General features: G+C 43.4%; 1 protein-coding gene and 1 long non-coding RNA gene across 4 annotated transcripts in view; one reads left to right on the plus strand and one right to left on the minus strand.

Annotated features, from left to right (window-relative positions):
- Window positions 1–23,366, plus strand: part of TRPM8 (transient receptor potential cation channel subfamily M member 8) — a 70,567-nt gene extending 47,201 nt beyond the window's left edge. Inside the window, 14 exon segments of the mRNA XM_044002758.1 lie at window positions 431–503; window positions 506–561; window positions 563–571; window positions 2,033–2,217; window positions 4,516–4,549; window positions 4,551–4,589; window positions 4,591–4,627; window positions 4,630–4,702; window positions 7,592–7,688; window positions 7,691–7,775; window positions 15,070–15,169; window positions 15,403–15,436; window positions 16,247–16,333; window positions 20,874–23,366. Of these exon segments, the coding sequence (XP_043858693.1) occupies window positions 431–503; window positions 506–561; window positions 563–571; window positions 2,033–2,217; window positions 4,516–4,549; window positions 4,551–4,589; window positions 4,591–4,627; window positions 4,630–4,702; window positions 7,592–7,688; window positions 7,691–7,775; window positions 15,070–15,169; window positions 15,403–15,436; window positions 16,247–16,297 (873 nt within the window). The 3' untranslated portion in view covers window positions 16,298–16,333; window positions 20,874–23,366.
- Window positions 14,021–25,789, minus strand: part of LOC122754375 — a 32,227-nt gene continuing 20,458 nt past the window's right edge. The window contains exons 2-5 of one of the 3 annotated variants that reach the window (XR_006356358.1): window positions 25,741–25,746; window positions 15,129–15,344; window positions 14,667–14,711; window positions 14,021–14,480 (exon numbers count right to left, since the gene is read on the minus strand). This is a non-coding gene — a long non-coding RNA (uncharacterized LOC122754375). Of the gene's footprint in view, window positions 14,481–14,666; window positions 14,712–15,128; window positions 15,345–18,956; window positions 19,058–25,740; window positions 25,747–25,789 lie in introns of those variants that run through there. The other 2 variants (XR_006356360.1, XR_006356359.1) reach the window with 2 other exon arrangements.

A 25,789-nucleotide genomic window follows, 5' to 3' on the forward strand; every position in this document is an offset into this window, starting at 1 on the left:
CATACAAACCAGAGACAGTGCTGGCTCTCAAGGAAGCTTACGTTCCATCCATGGAGATAACTTGCACAGATGGAAGTATCTGCACAGTGGGTGGGCATTTGAGGGAGAAAGGAAGGCCTTAGAAGCCAGGGAAGGTGGGGTCAGGAAAGGCTCCATGTAAAAGTTAGTGCTTGAGCGGAATTGGAAGGAAGCATCACAGGCTGGGCGTGCAGTAGCTCACTTCCGGAGGACACAGGTGTGTGCATGCCATCACCACAGGTTCCCCAGGTAGCCCTTAACTCTGCAATCAGACGAAGGGAAACATGGCCTCCTCTTCCCTCCTTCTACCACCATTCTGTTCCACTGTTCCCAGGACCATATTGTTCACCCAGTGGGCTGAGTCGGCTTTGTGTGATTCCTTCTTCCTTGCCCCTTTTCCCCTTCTCACCAGCTCCACTCCTCTAACAAAACTCTCTGTAGTCGGGACGTGTCATCTTTGTGCCTGGATTATATCATTTTCACTCTGAGCTCATCCACATTTTCACCGTAAGGCAGAATTCTAGGCCCAAAATCATCATGCTGGCAGAGGATGGTAAGACTCATGAACAGAGACATAAAGGTCTCTGCCCAGGGATTCAGACCAAGCAGGGAGGGCAATTGTATAGAGAGAGGCTTCCAACAGCACAACCTCAGGGTTGCTGTCTTATGGTGTTTTCCTGAAGGAAAACCTTTTCTAGCTGATGAAAGCTGGCGGTGGCCCATTGACCCCAGGGTATTTCTGGGCAACATATCTGGGGAGCTGAAATGACCAGCTGTTTTTCTTTTCTTTCTTTTTTGATGAGACAATTGGGGTTAAGTGACTTGCCCAGAGTCACACAGCTAGTAAGTGTCAAGTGTTTGAGGCCTGATTTGAACTCAGGTATTCCTGAATCCAGGGCCAGTGCTCATCCACTGTACCACCTAGTTGCCCCAGCTGGTTTCTTTAGAAGGAAATAGAAATCCATGACACTACAGAACTTTTCTTATCAGAATGAGGCCTATTATTATTTTTTTATTTATTATTAGTATAGCCAATTTTCTAAATACCTTTAAGGACCATGAAGCACTATATCTATATCTATCCATATAAATGTGTGTGTGTATATATATATATATATATATACTCATTTGATGATAATCTCATTTTATTAAACTCTTATTCTTGAGTTCCAGCTACATTCTGAAACATCAAGCACCATGATGGCTTTCCATCCATAACTTCTCTTTTTTTTTTTTTAATGAGATATTTTATTTTTTCCATTACATGTAAAGATAGTTCTCAACTTTTGTTTATTACATCATAACCTTCTCTTTAACCTTAAATTTTTCCATCCATAACCTTAGACTCAGCTGGTAGAGCTGGGGTAGAGCTGGACCTAGAGTTAGGAAGATCTGAGTTCAAATCTAGTCTCAGACACTAACTGTATGACCCTAGGCAAATCATTTAACCTCTGTTGGCCTCAGTTTCCTTAACAACAAAATGGGGATAATAACAGCAACTACCCTGAAGAGTTGTTGTGAGAATGCCTTTCTGGACTAGTAGAAGATGCCAGGGTGTGTACAGTCAGCTCTGGTCCAGGCTTTTGATTTTAATTTTTTTGGGGGGTGGGGCAATAGAGTTAAGTGACTTGCCCAGGGTCACACAGCTAGCCAGTGTCAAGTGTCTGAGGCTGGATTTGAACTTAGGTCCTCCTGAATCCAAGGCCGGTGCTTTATTCACTGTGCCATCTAGCTGCCCCTAGTCCAGCCTTTGAGCCCAAATTCAATTCCATAGCACAAGGCACGAGAAGAGGGTTTTAATGGGAGACAAATCAGATGGATTATTTTTAAGTAGTTCCTGGGGTGAAATGAACTCTGGGTAAATTCTCTTTTCTGTTCCAACTTTGTTCTAATCCTCTTTTGCTCAGTCAGCAGGGATCCCTCAACATGCATTTAGCAGGGGAATGAGGGGCTTGGACTCACTGGGGAGATGGTGAGTGAGATGCTGACAGGTTTTTCCACCCTCCTCCTCCAGCTAATCGATGTCTTCTTCTTCCTGTTCCTCTTTGCGGTTTGGATGGTGGCCTTTGGGGTGGCCCGTCAGGGCATCCTGAGGCAGAATGAGCATCGCTGGGAATGGATCTTCCGCTCAGTGATCTATGAACCCGACCTGGCCATGTTCGGTCAGGTGCCCAGTGATGTGGATGGTAACTAACGCTGGTACTTGATGTCTCTGTGTGTCTGTGAGTGTGCATGGCAGACATGTGGCCTGGTAACCAACAGTATACTTTGTGTCATCCATGTATGGCAGGGATGTGCTGGTATCTAACGGTTTACTTTGTGTCTGGGTGTGTGGCATTTCCTTCTAGCAGAATTTCAACTCTTTGAGATCAGGGACTGTTTTGATTTTGTCTTCATATCTCCAGTGCCTAGCATACAGCACATGCTTAATAAATACTTGTTGACTTGTTGAATGGGACTTTGAAAGAGCTATCCTTGGTCTTCATGCTCTTCTCAGGATGACTGCTATCACCAGGGGGACATGGTTCATTCAGACACATTCACTCAGTCTGAAAGCTGGCCCAAAGAGGGATTCTTTACTATTAGACAGCATTTCGTTAGCCGTGCCAACGTGCTCCAAAAAGTTTAGGCCCATTCAATCGTCTGTAGGCACATAGATTGGTGGCACAGAAGGCAAAAACTGAATTCCTCCATGGCCAGAACATAAGAACAAGTTGCTAGATATTACACTTCTATCAGTGGGATATTTGCTCCTTAAGGGTTCAGACTGTCTCACTGTCACGGGGGCAGTGCCTGCACATAACAGGTGATCAATGAATGTTTGTTGATTGGTGCAGTAGGAAGAACACTGAATGGTGGAGCTGGAAGGAGCTGGGATCAGATCCTGGTTTTACTCATTTTTTTGGCAGGGCAGTGAGGGTTAAGTGACTTGCCCAGGGGTCACACAGCTAGTAAGTGTCAAGTGTCTCAGGCTGAATTTGAACTCAGATCCTCCATATCCAGGGCCGATGCTTTATCCATTGTACCGCCTTGCTGCTCCCCTCAGGCTTTACTTTTTATTGCCTACATGGCCTTGGGCAAGTCACCACACAGGTCTGACCCCAAACTTCCTCATGTGGGAAAGGAGGTGTTGGACTCAGTGCCCTCTCAGGCTCGCTTCCACCATGGAATCAGCACAATTTTCAACTTTAATAAGATTCCCAGTCGGCCGTTATCTTCCCCACATATGCCCCTGTGTGATCTGTTATGTGTTGTTACCCCTGTTAAAATGGTAAGCTCCTGAGAGCAGGGACTGGTTTTCTTCTCTTTGTACCTCCAGGGCTTCAATCCAGGGCTTGGGCATGGTAGTAGATACTAAATAAATACTCACTGAGCAACTCATTGATTATAGTGGACATATGCATAGGTATTTTCGAAGCCTAACCCTGCAGTACCTGTAACCCCAAATACAGGGTCCCCTAGAGGGCGAAACAGGAAGTTACCATAGAAGGGTCTTTTGACACTGGCCCAAAGCACAATGATGCCCTAGGTGGCTCTTTGGATTCAGCAATGAGTTCACAAAATGCTGGATTTACATACAGTATCGCCTGTTGCTAAAGCTCCAAGCTACCTACAGTTGGAGGGACCAATAGGACCTGGGAGTTCATTGGTCTAGGGAACTCCCAGATGAGTAACTCCATCCAGCACTCCAGGTCAGCACCTTCTTCTGCAGCTAATAGCCATAGAGAGGTGCCTTGTACACTAAGTGAGGCAAGTGAAATGCCGAGGGTCACGAGGCCAGTATATGTCAGAACTCAAACCCAAGTCTCCAGACTCTAAGCTGGCTCTCTATCCACCATGCCATAGAACATCACACCATACTGTCCCCTCTTCCTTAAGTTACAGACTGAAGATCAGTCTCTTGGTCTTTTGAAGGAAAAATGTTTATGTGGTTCTCACTCACATGGGAAAATAGATAAGGCAATGGAGAGGAAGCTGACAGTAAACCCTCTCTGAGTCCTCCCTGCTCATGTGGAGCTTCCCTCTGAAGTGAGCCCCCCACTTCTTAGACCATAAAAAATAGTAACAAATGGGGGGGCAGCTAGGTGGCACAGTGGACAAAGCACACGGCCCTGGATCCAGCAAGACCTGAGTTCAAATTCGGCCTCAGACACTTGACACTTACTAGCTGTGTGACCCTGGGCAAGTCACTTAACCCCAATTGCCTTACCAAAAAAAATTAGTAACAGATGTTGATAGAGGGCTGCAAGGTTTGCCGAGTGCTTTGTCATTATTTTGTTACCCTCATTTGATCCTCCCAGCAATCCTGGAGGTTAGTACTTTTATTATTCCCACTTCACCAATGGGGAAACTGAAGCAGGAGATGTTTAGTGACTTGCCCTGTGGCCATATTTGAACTCAGAACATTTATCTGTCATACTGAAACATCTGCCATTGCTGAGCCACTCCCCATCCCTCCAAGAGCGCCATTGACTTGTCTTCCTCTCCGTGATTCAGCACCACATATAACCTTTCCCACTGCACCTTCACTGGGGAATGAATCCAAACCTCTGTGTGTGGAGCTGGACGTAACACAGGCGGCCCCGATTCCCCGAGTGGATCACCATACCCTCGTGTGCAGCTACATGCTCTCCCACCACATCCTGCTTGTGAACCTGCTGGTCGCCATGTTTGGGTATGGGACTGGAACAGCTCTCCAGCTAGAAAAAACAAGGGGTCTTCAGGATATGGGGGGATGTAGGGTCTTTGGAGAGACTCTACTCCCAATATGCTCTTCCCTTCCTTCCTTCCTTCCTTCCTTCCTTCCTTCCTTCCTTCCTTCCTTCCTTCCTTCCTTCCTTCCTTCCTTTCCTTCCTTCTTCCCTCCCTGTCTCCTTTCCTTTCCTCCCTTTTTCTTCAGTAAGCATTTTTTAAGCACCTACCGTATGCTCGACACTGTACTAGGCTCTAGAGTTTCAAAGAGAAAATGAAACAATGCCTGCCCTCAAGGAGATTCTGTTCTCTTGGGAGCGGACATTTACACAGAGAAATCCGATAAAGTGTGCACAAAGTAAATCAGTGATGTCAGAAAGAGAACGCATCTAGCACTTGGGGGGAGGGAGAAAGGAAGAGACCTCGTGTGGGAGGCAATGCTGACCTGAGCTTTAGAATTGAGGGATTCTAGGTGGCAGAGATGAGGAAGGAGACCATTCAGGGGAGGGAGGAACCAATAGGGGCAAAGGCTCATGAAGGGGCGAGAAGAGGCTTCGCTGCAGGCAGGCCAGAGAGGCTAATTTGGCTGGAATGCAGATTGTGTGGGAAGTGATATTAACCATTCGTTGGATTGTTCTGACATAGGAAATGAGCCCACTTTAGTGCCGCCTCCTCCAGGAGAGCCTTCCACCATTGCCCTCAGCTGAGATGTATCTGTTTTCCTCATACCCGCTTGAGAGAACTTGAGTCAGTTGCCATGGCCCAAGGCGCCCCCAGTGGAGGTCTGGCCCTGCTTTCCCAGTGAAAGGCTCTCTGAAGCCCTACCTGCTGAGATCCTGGGTTAATTAGAGGCTCCATTTCTGGAGATAGTCAGGCCCTTGAGGGCTAGGACTGCTTTGGGACGCTGTAGCCCGCTGGAACAACCAGGGTTGGTCGCTTCCTAAAGGTCCTTGGAATTACCCTCCTGATCTCCTTGGCACAGAGGGAAGCAGAATACTTCATGGTGCTGTGGACTCCCCATGGTGGGGCAGATTTCACAGCCTAAAATAGCCCCTCTCCCCCCCCCAAGCAAGAAGAGCCTTAGGGATGAGACCTTGGCTTTGAATTTTAGCCCTGCCCCTTACCCTGGAGGGGGCTAGGAGGAAGGGATTTTGTCTCTCGGGCCCAGTTTACTTATTTGTATAATGGGAAAGCTCAGGATGTGAGAGGGAAAAGACAAGGGCCCGAAATCCTGACTCTCCCTTTACCACCTCAACAGCCTCAGGCACGATCACCTCTCTGGCCTCAAGTTCCTCGTCTTGGAAAGTGAGAGGGTGTCCTAGTGACCTCTGAGGCCCCTTCCAGAGCTAAAGTCTATGAATTCTTTTGTTTGTGGGGGCGAATGGGGGGTCAAGTGACTTGCCAGGGTCACACAGCTAGGTAAGTGTTTAAGTGTCCAAGGCTGGACCCGAACTCAGGTACTCCTGAATCCAGGGCCAGTGCCGTCAACCACTAGCGCCATCTAGCTGCCCCCTAAATTCTATGAATTTTCAAAGGAGAAGGGAGGAAGGAATCAGATGAATTTCAAGGTGGCTCTGGATCCTAAGCTTGGAGCGACCTTCTAATCTTGGCTCAGCTCGTTACTACTGGAGTGGCCGTGAAACAAGTCACTGCCGCATTTGAGACTCCAAGGGGTTTGGTTGTCGTCAAAAGGAGGATGGTTGGAGGTCTAAGTCCCTTCTCCCTGGAAATCCTGAGATCTCTTAAATCCCTGACTTAACCTTAATCCGTCAGTTTGACCATATTCAATAGGAGCTGTTAATGGCAATTTAAACATACACTTGGGGGTTTAAAGTAGCTGCCCACAGTTCCCTCAGATGGTATTCAAAGGTCAAAGGGAACAGATGTAAATACCTGAAAGGCTTCTGCATTAACAGGATTGATCACAAGCTCTGTGCAGAATCTCAAAAGCTTGCAGAAAACTTCACGTTCAATTATTGTCTAGACACCAGCTTTCGGGCTCAGCCTTTGTAGTGCCTAGCAAGCGAGCAGCCTTGGCAAGCCCTAAGCAGCTCAACTGGGCTTGAAGACAGTTTTCTCCTATGGAACTAATTACAAAATCACTGACTTTTGAAAGAGGGGATGTGGTGCAGTGAAAAGGCACACTGGATTTGGAAACAGGACCTGGGTCTAGAGCCTGCCCCATCACTTATAACTTGGCCTCAGTCTCCCCTCTGTCAAATGAGTGAGTTCAATGATGCTGCTTCTAAGGTCTTCCCCAGTCTAAAACTATTACCCTGCTCTTAGGGATGAATAGGTGGAACAGTGGATAGAGCACTGGCCCTGAAGTCGACGAGGGATCTGAGTTCAAATCTCACCTCAGACACTAGCTGTGTGACCTTGGACAAGTCAGTTAACCCCATTGCCTCAGAGCATATGGGGCCAGCCACAGTCCATCCTGATATATATCTTCCACTGGACCTAGATGCTCTGGAGGAGAAGGGAGGCTGTTGACCTGGAACAGCCTTCCCTCACATAAATCCAATTCAGTGCAAGTCATGACATCACCCCGATGTCATGATCCTCTTCAAAAAAATGAAGGACAAACAACAACATCCTCCCAGCATTTGGCCCAGGGATCTGCACACAGTAGTCCTTGTGTCAAGTGTTTGGTTGACTAAATCAGAGGAAAGGGGAAAGGAGGATGGAGAAAGAAAAGGTAGGGAAGGTTTGGTACAAGACCCACTTTGTCTCTTTCTTCACATCAATAGTCTCTGTGCAGTATTTGGAGTTGAGGGGGTGAGGTGAGAAGAGGAAGATTGTTTGAATTCACCTTGGCTGAGGTGTGCCATGCATGGAGGTTGTATCATCTCCCTTCTTTCTCCCTGCCAGTTACACCGTGGGGAACTGTACAAGAAAACAATGACCATGTGTGGAAGTTCCAGCGTTACTTCCTGGTCCCGGAGTACGGCAGCCGTCTGAACATCCCCTTCCCCCTTCGTGGTCCTTTGCTTACTTTTACATGGTGGTGAAGAAATTATTCAAGTGCTGCTGCAAGGAAAAGCACACGGAGTCGTCAGCTTGCTGTAAGTGGGATCGGGCGTCTGCACTGGGAGAGTCAGACCAAGCACAGGCACCACTCTGCAGTGTACTCCAATAGAGCCAATTTGCTGGTAGTTTTCCACATCTTGGGCTGAATTTTTTGTATAGAGGGGGAGAGAGACAGAGATACAGAGATACAGACAGAGACAGAGATGCAGAGATACAGACAGAGACAGAGATGCATGAGATACAGACAGAGACAGAGATGCAGAGATACAGACAGAAACAGAGAAGCAGAGATACAGACAGAGACAGAGATGCAGAGATACAGACAGAGAAGCAGAGATACAGAGACAGAGAAACAGAGAGATACAGACAGAGACAGATGCAGAGATACAGACAGAGACAGAGAAACAGAGATACAGACAGAGACAGAGATGCAGAGATACAGACAGGGATACAGAGATGCAGAGATACAGACAGAGACAGAGAAGGCAGAGATACAGACAGAGACAGAGAGGCAGAGATACAGACAGAGACAGAGAAACAGAGTTACAGACAGAGACAGAGAAACAGGAGATACAGACAGAGAGCTAGCTGATTTGGGAAACAGGTGATCCAGGTTTGGTGCTCAGTTCTATTACAAACCACCTATGCACCTGGCCAGCTCAGAGAGAGCCTCTCTGGGCTTCAGCTTCCCCCTCCACTTAATGAGGGCATGGAACTGCGTGACCGCTAATGTTGCTTCCAGTGCCGCTGGATATGATCCTATGGCCAACCTGGATCTGAGTGAAATCCCCCAAATCCACTGCACTGGAATATTGAGAAAAAGCATTTCTTTGGGGATACAAGGAGTCTGGCAGCCCTTTCTCACTCCTCATCTTTCTTGCCCTCAATTCCACTTTTGATAGGCTTGACTAACCTTGCCTCATGAACACTTTCAATGACCACTTCTCAGCCTGCTCCAGTCTGGTTAAGATCGTCCAATCTTAACACTCAACTTAAACTCAAAGTTCTGTCTCCAAGTCTACCAACCATTTCTTCACTGTTAAATCCAATGGTCTTGTATCTATCTTCATCTCTTGACACCATTTGATATCTTTGGTCACTCTCTCCACCTGAATATTCTCTCCTCCCTAGGGTTTCGTGACACTTTTCTCTCCTGGTTTTCCTCTTACCTAACTAACTGATCTTTCATAGTCTTCATTGCTAAATATATATCCTATATAAATTATTACATCCCTAAGCAGGATGTACCCCCACAGTTCTTATCCTATACCCTCCTTTTTTACTGTGTAGCCTCTCAGTGATTTCATAAACTCTCATTAATTTAATTCTGATCTCTTTGAAGATGCTTCCCAATCTACATATTCAGTCCTAGGATCTCTCCTAATATCTCCTCCTGAGCTCACATTAAGAAAAAGAATGGGATTTCAGAAGTTTGATGTCTCTGAAGTTCCCTGCCACTGGAAATGATTTTAATACATGAGACATTGACCTAAGGGAGTAGCCCTTACCAGTTCATTCATCTGGACATAAAATCGGTTTCTAAGAAAAACAAATGCTCGCAGTGGATAAAGCACCAGTCCTAGATTCAGGAGGACCTGAGTTCAAATCTGGCCTCAGATACATGACACTTTCTAGCTGGGATAATCCTGGGCAAGTTTCTTAACCCTCATTGCCTCAGACACTTAACACTTACGAGCTGTGTGACCTTAGGCAAGTCACGTAACCCCAAATGCCCTCACTAAAAAAAAAGGCAAACAAACAAACAAAAAGAAAACCCTCATTGCCCCATTGCCCCCCCCACACACAAAAAAAAAAACCCACACAAAAAAGAAAAAAGAAAAACAAATGCTGATCTAAGTTTGCCTTGACTAAGTTCACTCATCTAGGTCTGCACAGACTTCGTTTTTTCTTTCTTTTTAAATAATAAATATTTTTATTGATAGTTTTGAGTTCCAAATTTATCCCTCCTTCCTTTCTCCCTCCCCTCCCTGAGGCAGTATACATTCATATATAGGTTATACATGTACAATTATGTAAAATGTTCATTTATTTTTTGTGTAAGAAAAACTTGAATAAAAGAAAAAATGAAAGAGTGAAAAATAGCCTGCTTCAGTCTGTGTTCAATCAATATCAGTTCTTTCTTTGGAGGTGGACAAGTATGGCTTTATCATTAGTCCTTTGTGATTGTCTTGGATCATTGTTAAGTAACTCACAATTCTTTTTTTGCTTGTTTGTTTTTGGCTGGGCAGTGAGGGTTGCCCAAGGTCACACAACTAGCAAGTTTCAAGTGTCTGAGGCCAGATTTGAATTCAAGTCCTCCTGAATCCAGGGCTGGTGCTTTATCCACTGCACCACCTAGCTGCCCCTCACAATTCTTCATAAAACAATATTGCTGTCTCTGTGTACAATGTTCTCTTGGTTCTTCTCACTTCACTATACATCAGTTCATACAAGTCTTTCCAGGCCCTTCTGAAAGCATCCTGCTTGTCATTTCTTATAGCACAAGAATATTCCATCACCATCATATACCAGCGTGTGTAGCCATTCCCCAATTGATGGACATTCCTTTGATTTCCAATTCTTAGCCACCACAAAAAGAGTTGCCATAAACATTTTTGTACAAATAGGTCTTTTTTTAATTAATAAAGTATTTTTTTTTTCCGTTACATGTAAAGATAGTTCTCAACTTTTGTCCATACAAGCTTTACAATTTCAGATTTTTTCCCTCCCTCCCCTCCCTCCCCCCCTCCCCTATACAGCAGGTAATCTGATATAGGTTATATCTATATCTATATCTATATCTATATCTATACACACATAATAACATTAATCCTATTTCTGCATTAGTCATGTTATAAGAGAAAAAAATCAGAGCAATGATGAAAAACCTCAAAATAGAAAAAAACAACAGCACCAAAAACAAAAGACATAGTATGGTTCATTCAGCATCTATACTCTGCAGTTCTTTTTTTTTTCTTGGATTTGGAGATCCTCTTCTATCACGAGTTCCCTGGAACTCTTCTGTACCATTGCATTGGTGAGAAGAATATAGTTCATCACAGTAGATCAACACTCAATGTTGATGATACTGTGTACAATGTTCTTCTGGTTCTGCTCATCTCACTCATCATCAGTTCATGCAAGACCCTCCAGGTTTCCCTGAACTCCTCCTGCTCATCATTTCTTACAGCACAATAGTATTCCATTGTATTCATATACCACAACTTGTCCAGCCATTCCCCAATTGATGGGCACCCCCTCAACTTCCAATTCCTTGCCACCACGTAAAGAGCAGCTATAAATATTTTTGTACATGTGGGTCCCTTTCCCCTTTCCATGATTTCTTTGGGAAAAAGACCCAAAAGTGGTATTGCTGGGTCAAAGGGTATGCACAGCTTTATTGCCCTTTGGGCATAATTCCAAATTGCTCTCCAGAATGGTTGGGTCAGTTCACAGCTCCACCAGCAATGCATTAGTGTTCCAATTTTCCCACAGCTTCTCCAACATTTATTATTTTCCTTTTTTGTCATTTTAGCCAATCTGATAGGTGTCAGGTGGTACCTCAGAGTTGTTTTAATTTGCATCTCTCTAATCATTAGAGATTTAGAGCATTTTTTCATATGGGAATAGATAGCTTTGGTTTCTTCATCAGAAAACTGCCTGTTCATATCCTTTGACCATTTCTCAACTGGGGAACGACTTGGGTTCTTATAAATTTGATTTAGTTCCCTATATATTTTAGAGATGAGGCCTTTATCAGAAGTACTGACCTCAAAAATTGTTTCCCAGCTTTCTGCCTCCCTTCTAATTTTGGATGCATTGCTTCTGTTTATACAAAATTTTTTTTAACTTAATGTAATCAAAATCTTCCATTTTGCATTTTATAATATACTCTATCTCTTGTTTGGTCATAAACTGTTTTCCTTTTGTGTAATTTAAGATTCTAAATGTGGATTCTAATGTGTTTCCCCAGTTTGGGGGAAACTGACTAAAAATCACTGATAAAACGAGTTTAGGTTTTTAAGGGTTTATTGGAAAATAGAAAGAAAAAGATTGAGAACAGAATTCTAACAGCCTGGCATTCCTATCTTTCCTCAAATTTCCTGTGAAGTCCTCTGCCGCCACCACCATCAAGTCCGGAAGCCAAAAAGGGCAGCGCTCTCCGCGCAGGCTCCCTTTCCTCCTTCCTGTCTCCTCCCAGACCATAGGAGGCTCCTCCAGTTGATTGGCTGGTAGACTTGATAGACAGCACCCATGAGCAAACGTCATTTCCTGACGCCAAGGAAAAGCCACAATGCCTCTGAGGCATTTTCCTCATGGTGGAGCTCTCCACAGCAAGTCTCCAGTAGGTGGCGTCATTCCAATCATTACACTTTCCAAAGGTCTGATAGGTAGACTATTCCTTTCTCTCCTAATTTACCTATGGTATCACCTCTTATGTCTAAATCATGTATTCATTTTGACCTTATTTTAGTATAAGGTGTCAGATGTTGGTCTATGCCTAATTTCTGCCATACTATCTTCCAGTTTTCCCAGCAGTTTTTGTCAAATACTGAGTTCCTATCCCAGAAGCTGGAGTCTTTGGGTTTATCAAACACTACATTACTAGTGTCATTTACTACTGCATTTCCTGAGCCTAGCCTATTCCATTGATCTACCACTCTATTTTTTAGCCAGTACCAAATAGTTTTGATGACTGCTGCTTTATAGTAAAGCTCCAGGTTTGGTACCGCTAACCCACCTTCCTGTGAATTTTTTTTTCATTATTTCCCTGGATTTTCTTGATTTTTTGTTTTTCCAGATGAATTTTGTTATTATTTTTTCTAGCTCTATAAAATAATTTTTAGGTAGTCTGATTGGTATGGCACTGAATAAGTAAATTAATTTAGGCAGTATTGTCATTTATTAAACTATATTAACTCTGCCTATCCATGAGCAATTGATATCTTTCCAATTATTTAGATCTGACAATAGGTCTTTTTCTCTTTGGGGGGGCTATCTTTGGGATATAAACGTAGCAGTGGTATTGCTGGATCAAAGGATATGCACAATTTGGAGAAGTTGTTTATTTGAATGTGGACAAGAATATTAGAGTGAATGGAAAATGCAGGTGATCTACTATGAATAACTGGAGAATTAGAAAGCTTAGAGGGTAATATGTGGTAAAATATGGATAGCAGAATTGTTCTTTGAGAGAGAGAGAGAGAGAGAGAGAGAGAGAGAGAGAGAGAGAGAGAGAAGGAAATGCAATTTATTTGATCATAATTTTGACACTTTGGTTTTTAACCACAAGCTAACGTAGTAGATTCATTTGCAGAAAGGACCTAGAGACTGAACCCTGCAAAATAAAAGAGGAATGAAAGGACAGAAAGAACTATGCTAAAGAGAAGTCCTCTCTTCTCTCTCCCTCCCACTCTCTCTCCCTCCCACTCTTCACCTTCTCACTCTCCCCTCTCACTTCTCCCCCCTCTCCTTTCCCCTCTCCCTTCTCCCTCTCCTCCCTCTCCTCTCTCTCTCTCTCTCTCTTCCCTCCCCACCCTCATCCTGTAAAGAGAGTTTCGAGAGATTATCAGACAGATTGGTTGGTCAATTAGAGTCCAAAGTGCTCTCTACTACCACATACTGCTTAAAGGAAGAAGAAATAGAGATGATATACTATGCTGCTCTATTATGATTTTCCACTGAAGAAGACACTTTTCTTCCTTTTCACCTATTGTTTCCAAAAGACAGAGAAAGAGGAAAAAGAATCCTGCAAAGGAATAGAGTTCAAGAGGCTTTTGCCAACTTTACAACAGCTGTCAAGAGTGAACATCACTTCAGATGAAGGCATCATATAAGCCTGACTCTGGAAGTGATAAACTCCTACAATTACTGCAGAGAAAGTAACTCCAGCTAAGTAGAGGAGCAATTTAGAAGCAGAGAGTTAAGAAAAAGTCACCAGTGAATCAACTGCTGAGGGCGTAATGTCTAGTGAGGTATTGGTCAATCTCAGCTTATCAGCTGTTCATGCACAAAAACTATAGTCATCAAAGAACTTTTATACTGAGACAAAAAGATACACCATATTTATAGTTCCTAGAATTGTGATTTTACTAGAGCACATGAGTTTTTCATCATACTTCCCTGACAGTTTTAGTATGTAAGTTATGTATGTTCATGCTTCCCACTAGACAGAGGGTGTATTCATAGAGGAAAATGTGGAAAAGGTTTATATCAATTGTAATGTATCTATATTCCATGAATGACAAGAGCCTATGATGTTATTATTGTTGCTTTTGTGTTTATTGTTAAGTAAATAGTTGTGCTTAAAATTCTCATCATTATTAGAATCTAGGCTTGTATAAGTGGAATTACAACAGTGGGGGCTCCAGAGCTATGTTGGTAAGTAGGAGAAATGTACTTATCCATAATAAGGGTACCTCTGGGAACCTGAAAGAGGAGTTTAGGGATAGCCCCTGAGATCCTAAACCTTCCAGTGTAAAGGCACATGGAGGTGAGTGAGCCAACCTAGAAAATGAGCTCTATAATAGATGGGCGTATGCTAGGTACCTTACCCAAGTGTCACCAAAAAAAAACCTCACTCCAAATGGCTGCTCTATCAAAATGAAATCATTTCAGGAGATTAAATGTTAATTCTACAACATCACCAGCCACCATGTATATGAAATTGCATTTCTTCATGAAAAAAAGACTTCCAACTATTGAGATGAACTTGTAGAATCTCCTCTTCATCATTATGCCTTAGAGCAAAAAGAGAGTCATTCATTTAGCTTAAGAGGTTAGGTTTAAAGAAGTAAAAATCTAAATTTGACTGAGAACTAAAGTCCGGGGCTTGTCATCTAAACCAAGGAAGCAACATGGAAAGAAGATGCACAAAATGGAATCCAAAGGACTTGGTTCCAATCCTCCCTCTGCCATTGACTCACCGTGGGACAGTGGATGAGGCACTTCCCTGGGCTCAGTTTCTTCATCTGTGAATGAAGAGCATACATTTGAATGACTTTAGGACTCTCCCAGCTCTAAAGGCTACAATTCTGTCTTGGAGCCCCATATTCTATGGTCTGCATGTCCCAACGTTGGTGAACCAGACCGATTTTGTCAGTTGAAGAGTAACATAAAATGACTAGTGAGCAGGCATCAGGCAAATGAATGTCATCCAACAAGCATTTACTAAGCACCAGCTATAGACAAGACACTAAGTATACTCCCCTCAAGGAACTAAGCTACTGGGGGAGAGGGGAGGACAAAACATTTACACAAATAAACATGTTCACAATCATTTGAAGAGGGAAAGAGCACTTACTGTTCTTTTTTGCCTTTTTATTCAAGGTGTAACAAATGAGGACAATGAAACCCTGTCATGGGAAGCTGTAATGAAAGAAAACTACCTTGTGAAGATCAACACCAAAGCCAATGACAATTCCGAAGAGTATGTCAGTTTTCCTCTTGCCATTTTGCAGGTGTTCCTTTTATTCTTAAGGCCGATGAGAGTGTCCAATTTCCTTTAACCCAGTCTCCCTAGTCGTTTGTTAGGCTGATCTTTTGAGAAGCTTAGCTGACTGTTCCTTTAAGGGAGCATGAAACCTTCTTGGGAAACCACTCACCTGTCAGAGAGATTATAAAATGGATTATAACAACTAATATCTTTTCTCCTCTTTGCAGAATGAGACACCGATTTAGACAGCTTGATACAAAGGTACTGTGCTCTTTATGATAGAGGGATGGGGTAGGTGTTTAGCTCCATTGTCTTGCTTAAATCTAGCAAGGTAGCAGTGACCACTTGCCTGAAGATGGCAAGACCAGGAGGACTCAGCCTTTGGGCAGCAGAATCAGGATTTGAACCCATATCTTCTTACTCTAAACTCAGAATTTTTATCTCACATTGGGCTACCTTCTCAGCTTCTTGGGAATCAAGGTCCTGGAGTGTTACTGATACTAGTGCAGCTTTTGTATGGGCCATAATTGCCTAATTAGCCCTCCAAAGTCATGGCCTAGATCCCCCACCTTCTTGCCCTCACCCTCCCTGCCTGTTTCCCTCAGCAGCCACCACCCGAAAAGCCAGGCCTCTGCTGCTGTTTTAGAGCTCCCAGACTCTTGGCTGAGCAGCGGATCACTCCTGCTCCAAGCTTTATCTCCCAGACCTTTGGGGTAGATGCAGTGTCTAATGAAGTCAGAACAGAGCAAATATGCAACATGATTGGCCTAGTTGATGGCAAACATTATTTTCTTGTGGAATCAATTCTAACAGTTCATTGCACATGATGAAACCTAACCTGTTATGTCCTGAGGGTGGTCTATGGGAGGGCAGTATTCATTTGCTAACAGCTTACCTATTTGCTTTCAGGAAATATGTAATGGAGTAAGGAATGAATGAGAATAACATGATGTATTCACTGTCTCAACACTTGTTTCTATAGCCAGTCCATAGATAAGACACAGTGTAATGATTAGGAATGTGTTTGGCTAATTTGTAATTAATAACAGTCCTGGGTTTTTTTCCCCAAAGTTGAATGATCTAAAGGGACTTCTGAAAGAGATTGCTAATAAAATCAAATAAATGAACACAAAACTCAACAGAAACCACCAACTGCAGGTAGGTAAGTCTGCCTCCCAGGCTTCTTTAATCTGAGTCACACTGGCATGTTCTGGACCTGCTTTAAGACAAATGTATTCTTCAATTGTGGCCCTAGGCAATGCAAGATAAAGCTGTTTGTTGTTGGCAATGGGTACGTTTCCATGAAACCTCCCAAGCTTTTAAAGTTGCTGATTTAAAATTCACAAACTTGTGTTACATTAAGATGAAAGATACAAGTCTTCCTGGCTCTGCTCAATGAGCCAGTCGTTTTGCTAGTTTCTGTTGTACTGGAGCTGTCCAAGTGCTGGAAAAGTTGGGGTGGGATTATTGCAAAGAAAGCATAGGTTCAGATGATCTGTTGCTAGGAATTAGAGAAGCTTTGAGGAAGAATTAGTTCAGTGATGAAAATTAGACCCTTTATTTTATATGCTTAAAGCACAAGAGAATAACAGATGGATTTGCTAGAGATTCCTAAATCTGGGAGCATAGACTGGTGAGTCAGGAACAAGAGAAGTCCACTAGGACAGCACTCACCCCTAAATTAGGGTATAGACAGCGCCTTGCTGTCCCTCGTGCCTTCCTGTCCCACCTCCTGCTTTGTGCCTACAGGGACTGTCTTCCCACATTAGAATGGAAGCTACTCCAGGCCAAGGACTCACTTGTTTGTATTTGTCCCCACAGTGCTTGGTCTGGCACAGTTATAGATGTGGTTTCATTCATTCCTTCAGCAGTTAGTAAAATCATCCTGAAGCCTCTACTATAGCTAGCATTCTTCAAGAAATACAGGAAAAAGAGAGGGGAGGGATGAGAAGAGTGCTTAATTACAGAAATATGAGGTCGCCTTTTAGCTACACATTAGACACATTAAAGTGAGATCTGGATTTGACTCCTGTCTCTGACACCGAATAGCTGTTTGTTCCTGGGTAAGTTACTTAGCTTCAGTTTCCTCAACTGTAAAATGAGGGTCATAAAACACATACTACTGAGAACACAGGATTGTTGTGAGAAAAGTAGTGTGTATGCTTAAAAGTAATGTGAGGGGGCAGCTAGGTGGCACAGTGGATAGAGCACCGGCCCTGAAGTCAGGAGTACCTGAGTTCAAATCCGGCCTCAGACACTTAACACTTACTAGCTGTGTGACCCTGGGCAAGTCACTTAACCCCAATTGCCTCACTAAAAAAGTAAATAAATAAAAGTAATGTGAGCACAATTACTATCGCCATACTATGAACTCATCCTGTAGCATCATCCTTGGTCAGGGTCTCTTGTAGGATAGGTTAAAAGTGACCAGATTTTAAAACAGGCAGTGAGTTTCTGCTTACTTCCTCAAGGAGGGGAGAGGGAAGGGATGAAGGAGGAGAAGGAGTGATAGAATTTGGAATTCAAAACTTTAAATAAAAATGTTTATTTTTCAAATGAGGAGCAAGGTGGAGCAGCGGATAGAACACTAGTCTTGAAATCAGGAAGACTCATTTTTCTGAGTTCAAATCCAGCCTCAGACACCTACTAGCTGTGTGACCCTGGACAAGTCGCTTAACCCTGTTTGCCTCAGTTTCTGCATGTGTAAAATGAGCTGGAAAAGGAAATGCAAAAAAAACCCAACACCCCAAATGGGGTCACAAAGAGTGGGACATGATTAAAATGACTCGACAACAACAACAGCATTCTCTCATAAAGCCTATTCACTAGCAAAAACTTTTGTGACAACTCTAATCCAATCCCAAAGGTCTCACTATCACACCACTTAAAGCTTCAAAGAGGAAACTGAGCTACACACTCCTCGAAAGAGAATCAAATAATACTCAAAAATATATTTAGAAAGAGCTTGTTCTTCCTTTAGCTTTTTAAGAGTGAGATGGAAGTAGAATTAGATTTTTTATAATTAATTGTGCCTTCAATTTTTAAACATTCACCATTCTCCATATCTTACCTTTTTTTGGTCCAGACCTATGATTTCATTGGTGTAGAAGCAAAACATCAAACATGCAGCCCATGACACTCCCAAGTGCAGCTCAAACCATTTTAAAATAGAGTTCCTATCTGATTTTAACATGTTGATATTTTACTTTTTAAAAATCTCTAAATGTGTATTTTCTAAGTCAACATGTGTTCCTCCCATGGGTATTGTTATGTATAGTTTTGTGACCCCTGTTTCTACTGGAGTTTGACACAGTTGGTATGAGGAAACTCCCAGGGAAGAAACTTTCTCCAGTGAGGAAACTCTCTCTCCCAATTCATATGAGTACCTGCTCTGCAATGTAGAGTCTTAGTAGCCTGGGGGGACACTGAGAATTTTAAGTGACTTGCCCAGAGTCACACAACCAAGATGAGTCAGAGACAGGATTTAAGTCTTCCAGCAGCCAGGCTGGCTCCCCAGACACTATAGCATGCCACTATTTGCTTAACAATGCATTAATCATGTTTCTCCTTCAAGGAAATACCCTAAAAATGAGGCCATAAGGCATCCAGCCCAAATATCAAAAACTCCCCAGGTACATTATCCGCACCCTTGAATTACGGGAAATTCAAAGATGGCACCACTTGTATGTATGAAAGTCCCCTCAGAGTTCATCGAGCCCCTGTCCCTTAAGGTTTCCAGTGTTGTGGGGTGCTCCTCCCCTTAGGAAGGAACCTGCCTCACCACTGCTCTTTCTTGAATAAGATGAAGGTGGTTAGATAGTTCGGACAGTTTGTCCTTCCTTCTTCAGCCAATGACTTCTCTTCTGTGCGATCCTCTGGGTTGGCTTCATGCTCTGCTTCTCCGAACAGAGACTTGGTTCTGTAAGTACAGAAGCAGCCAAGATGACCCCTGAACTCAGTCCTGGCTGATGGGCCACAAACTGCCACCTGTTTCAAAAGGTCGATGATGACACACCTAACTTCTCTGGTTATGCCTGCCCCCAACAAAGGCTGGGTGAAGGGATGATTGCCCATCCCTGAAAGGATCATAGGATCAAGGAGCCTTGAGAGGTCCTTGAGTCCAACTCCTTCATTTTACAGAAACTGAGGCACAGAGAGGTTAAGGACATGCCCAGGGTCACATACCTAATAAATGTCTGAAGTGGGATTTGAACCCGGGTCTTCCTGGAACTCCAAGTCCAGGCCCCTATCCACTATGCCAGGCTTCCTCTCAGTATGAGAGTCTAGGGTATGAGAATGAAGAGCCTTTAATTCAATTCATTAAGGGCCTGCTGTGTGTCATGCAGAAAAGAAACAGCCGCTCAAGAGAGGGAGAGCCAGTAAGCCCCGAATTCAAGTTCCACATTGGTCACCAACTGGCTGTGTGGCTCTGAACAAGTCCCTTCACATCTCAGGGCCCCAGGCAACTCTCTAAGCTCAGATCTATGGCTATTTCAGGAGCTTAGTCTGTCAACAAAACCACAGATTAGGGCAGGGAAGAAAGCACCAGAGATCTCATTAAATGTTATAGATTCAAAAGTTTAAACAAAAATCAAGTGTTTTTTTTAATCAATTCTCCAACCCAGGTGTTAACTCATCAGTGACTTTTTTTTTATTATTTTGTTTTTCTCCAGAAATAGCATAAGCTTATTGAGAGCAGAGTCTGTTTTGTTTTGTTGGTAATAATTAGGTTGCCTGCTTCAGGGACCTAGGCCGAGAAAGCAGAAGTGATGGCATCTTTCCTCTGACATCCACACCGGCCTCAGATGCTGATGAGAATAAGAGTGGAGGGCAGAACTACTCCTTCCCTCCAACATGGACCCTTGAGCATCCTGGTGTGGCAACCCCTAGTTCCACTCACAGGATTTAGAGCTAGAAAGGTCTTGGAGACCATCTAACTTTTCATTTTTTGTGGGCAGCTGGCAAAGGCTAGAACAGCAGGCCTGGAGTCAGGAAGACTCATCTTTATGATTCAAATCTAGCTGTGGGGCCCTGGGAGAGTCCCTTCACCCCGTTTGCCTCGGTTCCTCATCTGCACAATGAGCTGGAGAAGGAAATGGCAAAAACCCACTCCAGTATCTTGGCCAAGAAAACCCCAAATAAGGTCACAAAGAGTGGGACACGACTGAACAATAACAACAAGCTTTTCCTTTTACAGAGGAAGAAACTGAAACCCAGGGAAATGAAGCTCGTCCAAGGCCATAGAGGCAGCACTTAGTATAGCCAGCCCAGAATCCAAGGCTAACTGCTGGTCCAATCGCTGCCACACAGTCCCATTCTGACAACTCTTTTCCTATGATGAAAAAACTCCCCCCTCAGTGACTCATTTGTTCTGAGTATACTCAAGATGCTGCTTGGGGCAGCTAGGTGGTGCAGTAGATAGAGCACCGGCCCTGGAGTCAGGGGTACCTGAGTTTAAATCCGGCCTCAGACACTTTACACACTTATTAGCTGTGTGACCCTGGGCAAGTCACTTAACCCCCATTGCCTTACGAAGAAAAAAAAAAGAAGGCCACCATGTTAAACAGGGGTTGATGGGCTAATCATAAATCATGGGCTGAGATGCAAGTCAATGGTCAGGAGTCTTCAAGGGAAAAGTCATGAGAATAAATGGAAGTAGGAAATTGCTTCTAAAAATGGCTTTTCTCTCTTTTTTCAGGGACCAACTCTTCACAGAGACATCTTGGGATCGCTCTAAATATGAAAAGATGCTGAGGACATGAATCACCCTTTCTGTAATCAGAAAGACCCAAAGTGGCCCCAGCTGCTGAGTAACACTTCCTTCAGCTCATGAGTGGAAGAAGGGGTTTTAAGGAGTAACCCTGGCCCAGCTGATGTCTCCAAACACAGTGCCACATGTTCATCCAAGGAGATGGACATCAGGGAGGACATTATGTGTTTCTTCTTCCTCTTGACTCAACCTTGTCTCCTAGTCTGCTTCTCAGCAAGTACTTGATTAGATTTTCTTCTTTCATGTTACAATTTCCTATTATTGAATAACCTGCAGACTCCTGGGTCTCCCGGGACAGTTCCTTATCTAAGAGCTAGATCAAGACTTTTTCTGCTGTTGGGTTAGTGATGGTACAATGGGAATCAAAGGAACTGAATTCAAACCCTGATCCACTGCTTACTACTTGTGTGACCCTGGACATGTCACTTAACCACTGTAGGCCTCAGTCTTCTCCTTCAAATGTAACATGTGGCTTGACCAAGATGGCCTCTGAGATCCTTCCCAGACCTAAACCTTGAGCTCTCCAATCCTCTTGCTAGTGTGTTCCTGATTGGCTCTCCCACCACACTCTCCTGCTTTACTCCTGAGCCACTCATTTCATCAGTGGTCCCAAGCCAGCACTCACAAGAGCCATGTTGCTCAGTCCCAGAGTGGCTACTCTCATTTTTGTGGATCTCTCCCCACTATTGAAGATGACCAACATACTATGCCTTCTACAGTGAGATTTGCAAGAAATTCCCTACTGAAGGGAGAGGGGATTCTAGGTCACGGCCCAGAAGGGCACTGATTACTATCAAAATATATTTCCTATCAAGGGAGGATTTGAAGATAGTTCTAATTTGCTGAATGGAAAAGCCATGGTCTACTAGGCTGCGGTGGCAATAGAAGATGAATAGAAGGAGCAGACAGTCATTCCCTTCTGCTTGCTTCCCATTCAGCCTCATGAGAGAGCTCTCCTCCCATGGGATGAATGCAAGCATGAGGACAGAGCTGTTAGAAGTGCTCAAACAAAACACTCAACTCTTAGATTAAAAGGGAATAAATGCAGTCATCTCATTACTGAGAGGTCTAGGGAACTGTACTGAGAAGGTAATGCTAAGTCTCACTGTGAGTCATTGTCATACTTTCCTACTGTCTTCAGACCTCCCCAAGAAGTGCTGGTGTCTTGGCCTAAGAAAAATGTGTGGAGAGTTTATGGGGAAATTAAAAAGCTGTACAGATGTAATTATGGAGATCAAACATGGACAGTGGAGCCATTTTGGTTTTACCCCCAAGGAAGCCTGACAAGGAATCTGATTTGAAGACATCTACTTCATGATCTTAGGTGCTGAGGGTGGATTAGAAGCAAAACTTGACAGAATCAGCAACAAAAGCAGCAATTGACAGGCCTTTCTAAGTTTTCCGAGTTAGTGAGGTGCTCTTTTGACCAAGATTGTCATGGTTCGCCTTTCCTCAGAGCATTGTAGATACCTACCTTTATGACAATACCAGAGTAGGATTCTAGCATCTTTATCCCCTGACTCACCTATCTTTAAGGCACTAGGCTGGGCAGTTGTACAGTAGAGCCCAGAGTAAAAACAGCTCCAGTTCCAAGGACTGGCTAACCTAGCTCTGTTTTAACAAAATCATGAAATCAGATGAGGGAGGCAACAGTCTTTAAATTTTATACTAGAATGTAAGCTCCTTGGGGACAAGGACTTTGTGTATGAAGGGGAGCATGGTGTGGTGGATAAAGTAGGCTTAGAGTTAGGAAAACCTGGATTCACATTCCACCTCAGCCATCCACTAGATGGTGTGGCCCTGGGCAAGCTCTTAACATCACCTGCCTCAGTTTCTCTATCTGTAACATGAGGGGGGCTGGGTATGATGCTCCCTAAGGCTCTTTCCAGCTCTAAATCTTAGATCCTATGCACCTACCAGAGTGCCTGCCACATAGTAGACACTTAATAAAGATTTGCTAAGTTGGGTTGGGTGGAATATATTCATTGATGTTATTGCTGAGTCTCCTTCGCAAACTTCCATTTTAAGTGGAGAAATGGATCAGTCACCATGCAACCAGTGAGCAGCCCAAGACTAGAATCACAAAAGAGTGTCCATGTTTAGATGGGAAAGCCTTCTTACCTTATCAAAGGTGACCCCTAATTTAGGGGACATTAGGGAAGACACACTGGGGCAGACCTCAGGATTCACTCATGGGAGAAGAGCTCCTTAAATGGGGTTCTGAACAGTTTCTACATGCCCTGGCTTGTTTGTGGGAAAGTGCCAGCTTTTTAAAATGTAGCTAATAAGATGACTCCACAAGCACTGCAAAGTAGCTCGAACCCAAGGTGCTATGTTGGTCCCTAGGTATGGTACAGAATATGCTCACGCGTACCTCGGTCCAACTACTGGCCATATAATCTAACAAAAAATAGAGTGCAGCTTGGCTTAAACCAATTTATCTATGAATTAAATATTATATGAATTGTAATGTTTGGCCTCCTGATTTCTTTTGAGTGGAAGAACACCAATGGGGGAGGGGCAGGGACCAGAGCAACGTCACTATAGGGAAGATAGAAGGGATAAAAACCAATGGGGGGGGGAATCATTGGAAATCATCTCTCTATACCACCAAGCAATAACCATACACCTACACCTGCCTGGGCCCCAACTCAGACTTTGCGGCTTGATTCTGGAGAGGAGAAAGAGGCAAGGAGAGGGAGGGAAGGAGAGGGAGGCAAGGAGAGGGAGGGAAGGAGAGGGAGGGAAGGAGAGGGAGGCACGGAGAGGGAGGGAAGGAGAGGGAGGGAAGGAGAGGGAGGCAAGGAGAGGGGAAGTGCAAGTTGACTTTGCCCTCCCTCGCCTTTCAGGATCCCCCTCCTCTGGCAGGTGGGGAAGGGCTAAATATAGAGGCAGGCAGGTGAAGGACAAGGTTAAGCTCAGTTGGGTCTTTCTCCCCACTCTAGCTCGGGTTTGAAGATTATCCACCCATCCCCCCCAGGGCAGGGCTGGCTCATCCAAAGAAATGGGCAGACACAGCAAATCTTATAAAAGAGAGATTTATTTGGCAAGAGAAATACCTGGCTTGGAGACAGCAGACAGACTGTTCCCCCTGAATGGAAGGAGAGTTGACCTTTTTTTTTACGTTTCAGACAAAGAAGAACTCTGTGCCAATTAAGGAAATTGCAGGATACGTGGGGAGGGGATGGTTTAGGGGTGGGTGATGAGCCATCAGTCACACATCTTGTTGACATACAAAAAATCCGTATCTCTATTGTATGGAATCTTGCATATCATCCTTGCTGACCTTGATGTGCCTTATCAGTGTTTACATCATACATAGAAATGTCCTCTAATATCCTAGGGTTTTCATAACTGCTGGCCCAAGTGTCCTGGCAATATCACATTCCTGAGGTGTGTGAGAAAAAATTATTAATGATGGGACTTGGGGGGCAGCTAGGTGGCACAGTGAATAGAGCACTGGCCCTGGATTCAGAGGACTTGGAGTTCAAATCTGGCCTCAGAACACTTGACGCTTACTAGTTGTGTGACCCTGGGCAAATCGCTTAACCCCAATTGCCTCACAAAAAAATAATAATGGGACTTGGATTACAGCAATGATCACCAGGAGAATACACTATGGACCAGGTGGTGATTTATATCAGGAATTTAGGGCTGGTTTCAACATTAGGAAAACTATTAACCATAATCAACCACATCAATAAGAAAACCAACCAAAATCATTTGATTATCTCAATAGATGCAGCGAAAGCTTTTGACAAAGCTTATTTTCCTAATAAAAACACCAGAGAACTTAGGAATAGGGGGGAGCTTTCCTTAAAATAATCAGCAGTATCTACCTAAAACCATAAGCAAGCATTATATGTGATGGAGATAAGTTAGAGGCCTTCTCAATAAGATCAGGGGTGAAACAGGGATGTCCATTATCACCTCTATTATTTAATATTGCACTAGAAATGTTAGCCTTAGCAATCAGAGAAGAAAAAGGAATTAAGGGAATTAGAATGGGCAAGGAGGAAACAAAACTATCACTCTTTGCAGATGATATGATGGTATATTTAGAGAATCCTAGAGAATCAACTAAAAAATTACTTGAATCAATTAACAACTTTAGCAAAGTAACAGGATATAAAATAAATCCACATAAATCATGAGCATTTCTATACATGACCAACAAAGGCCAGCAGCAAGAGATAGAAAGAGAAATTCCATATAAAGTAACAGTAGAAAATACAAAATACTTAGGAGTCTACTTGCCAAGACAAACCCAGGAACTCTATGAACACAATTAGAAAACACTTTTCACACAAATCAAATCAGATCTAAATAACTGGAAAAATATCAATTGCTCATGGATATGAACTAATATAACAAAAATGACAATTCTGCCTAAATTAATTTACCTATTCAGTGCCATACCAATCAGACTACCTAAAAATGATTTTATAGAGCTAGAAAAAATAATAACAAAATTCATCTGGAAAAGCAAAAGGTCAAGAATATCAAAGGAAATAATGAAAAAATGCACAGGAAGGTGGGCTAGCTGTACCAAATCTGAAGCTTTACTATAAAGTAGCAATCATCAAAACTATCTGGTACTGGCTAAGAAATAGAGGGGAGGATCAATGGAATAGGTTAGGCACAGGAGACACAGTCATAAATGACTTTAGTAATGTACTATTTGATAAACCCAACGACTCCAGATTCTGGGATAGGAATTCAGTATTGGACAAAAACTGCGGGGAAAACTAGAAGATAGTATGGCAGAAACTAGGCATAGACCAGCATCTTACACCTTATACTAAAATAAGGTCAAAATGGGTACATGATTTAGACATAAAAGG

This window comes from Dromiciops gliroides, chromosome 4 (genome assembly GCF_019393635.1).
Source record: "Dromiciops gliroides isolate mDroGli1 chromosome 4, mDroGli1.pri, whole genome shotgun sequence".
In the NCBI taxonomy this organism is placed as follows: Eukaryota; Metazoa; Chordata; class Mammalia; order Microbiotheria; family Microbiotheriidae; genus Dromiciops; species Dromiciops gliroides.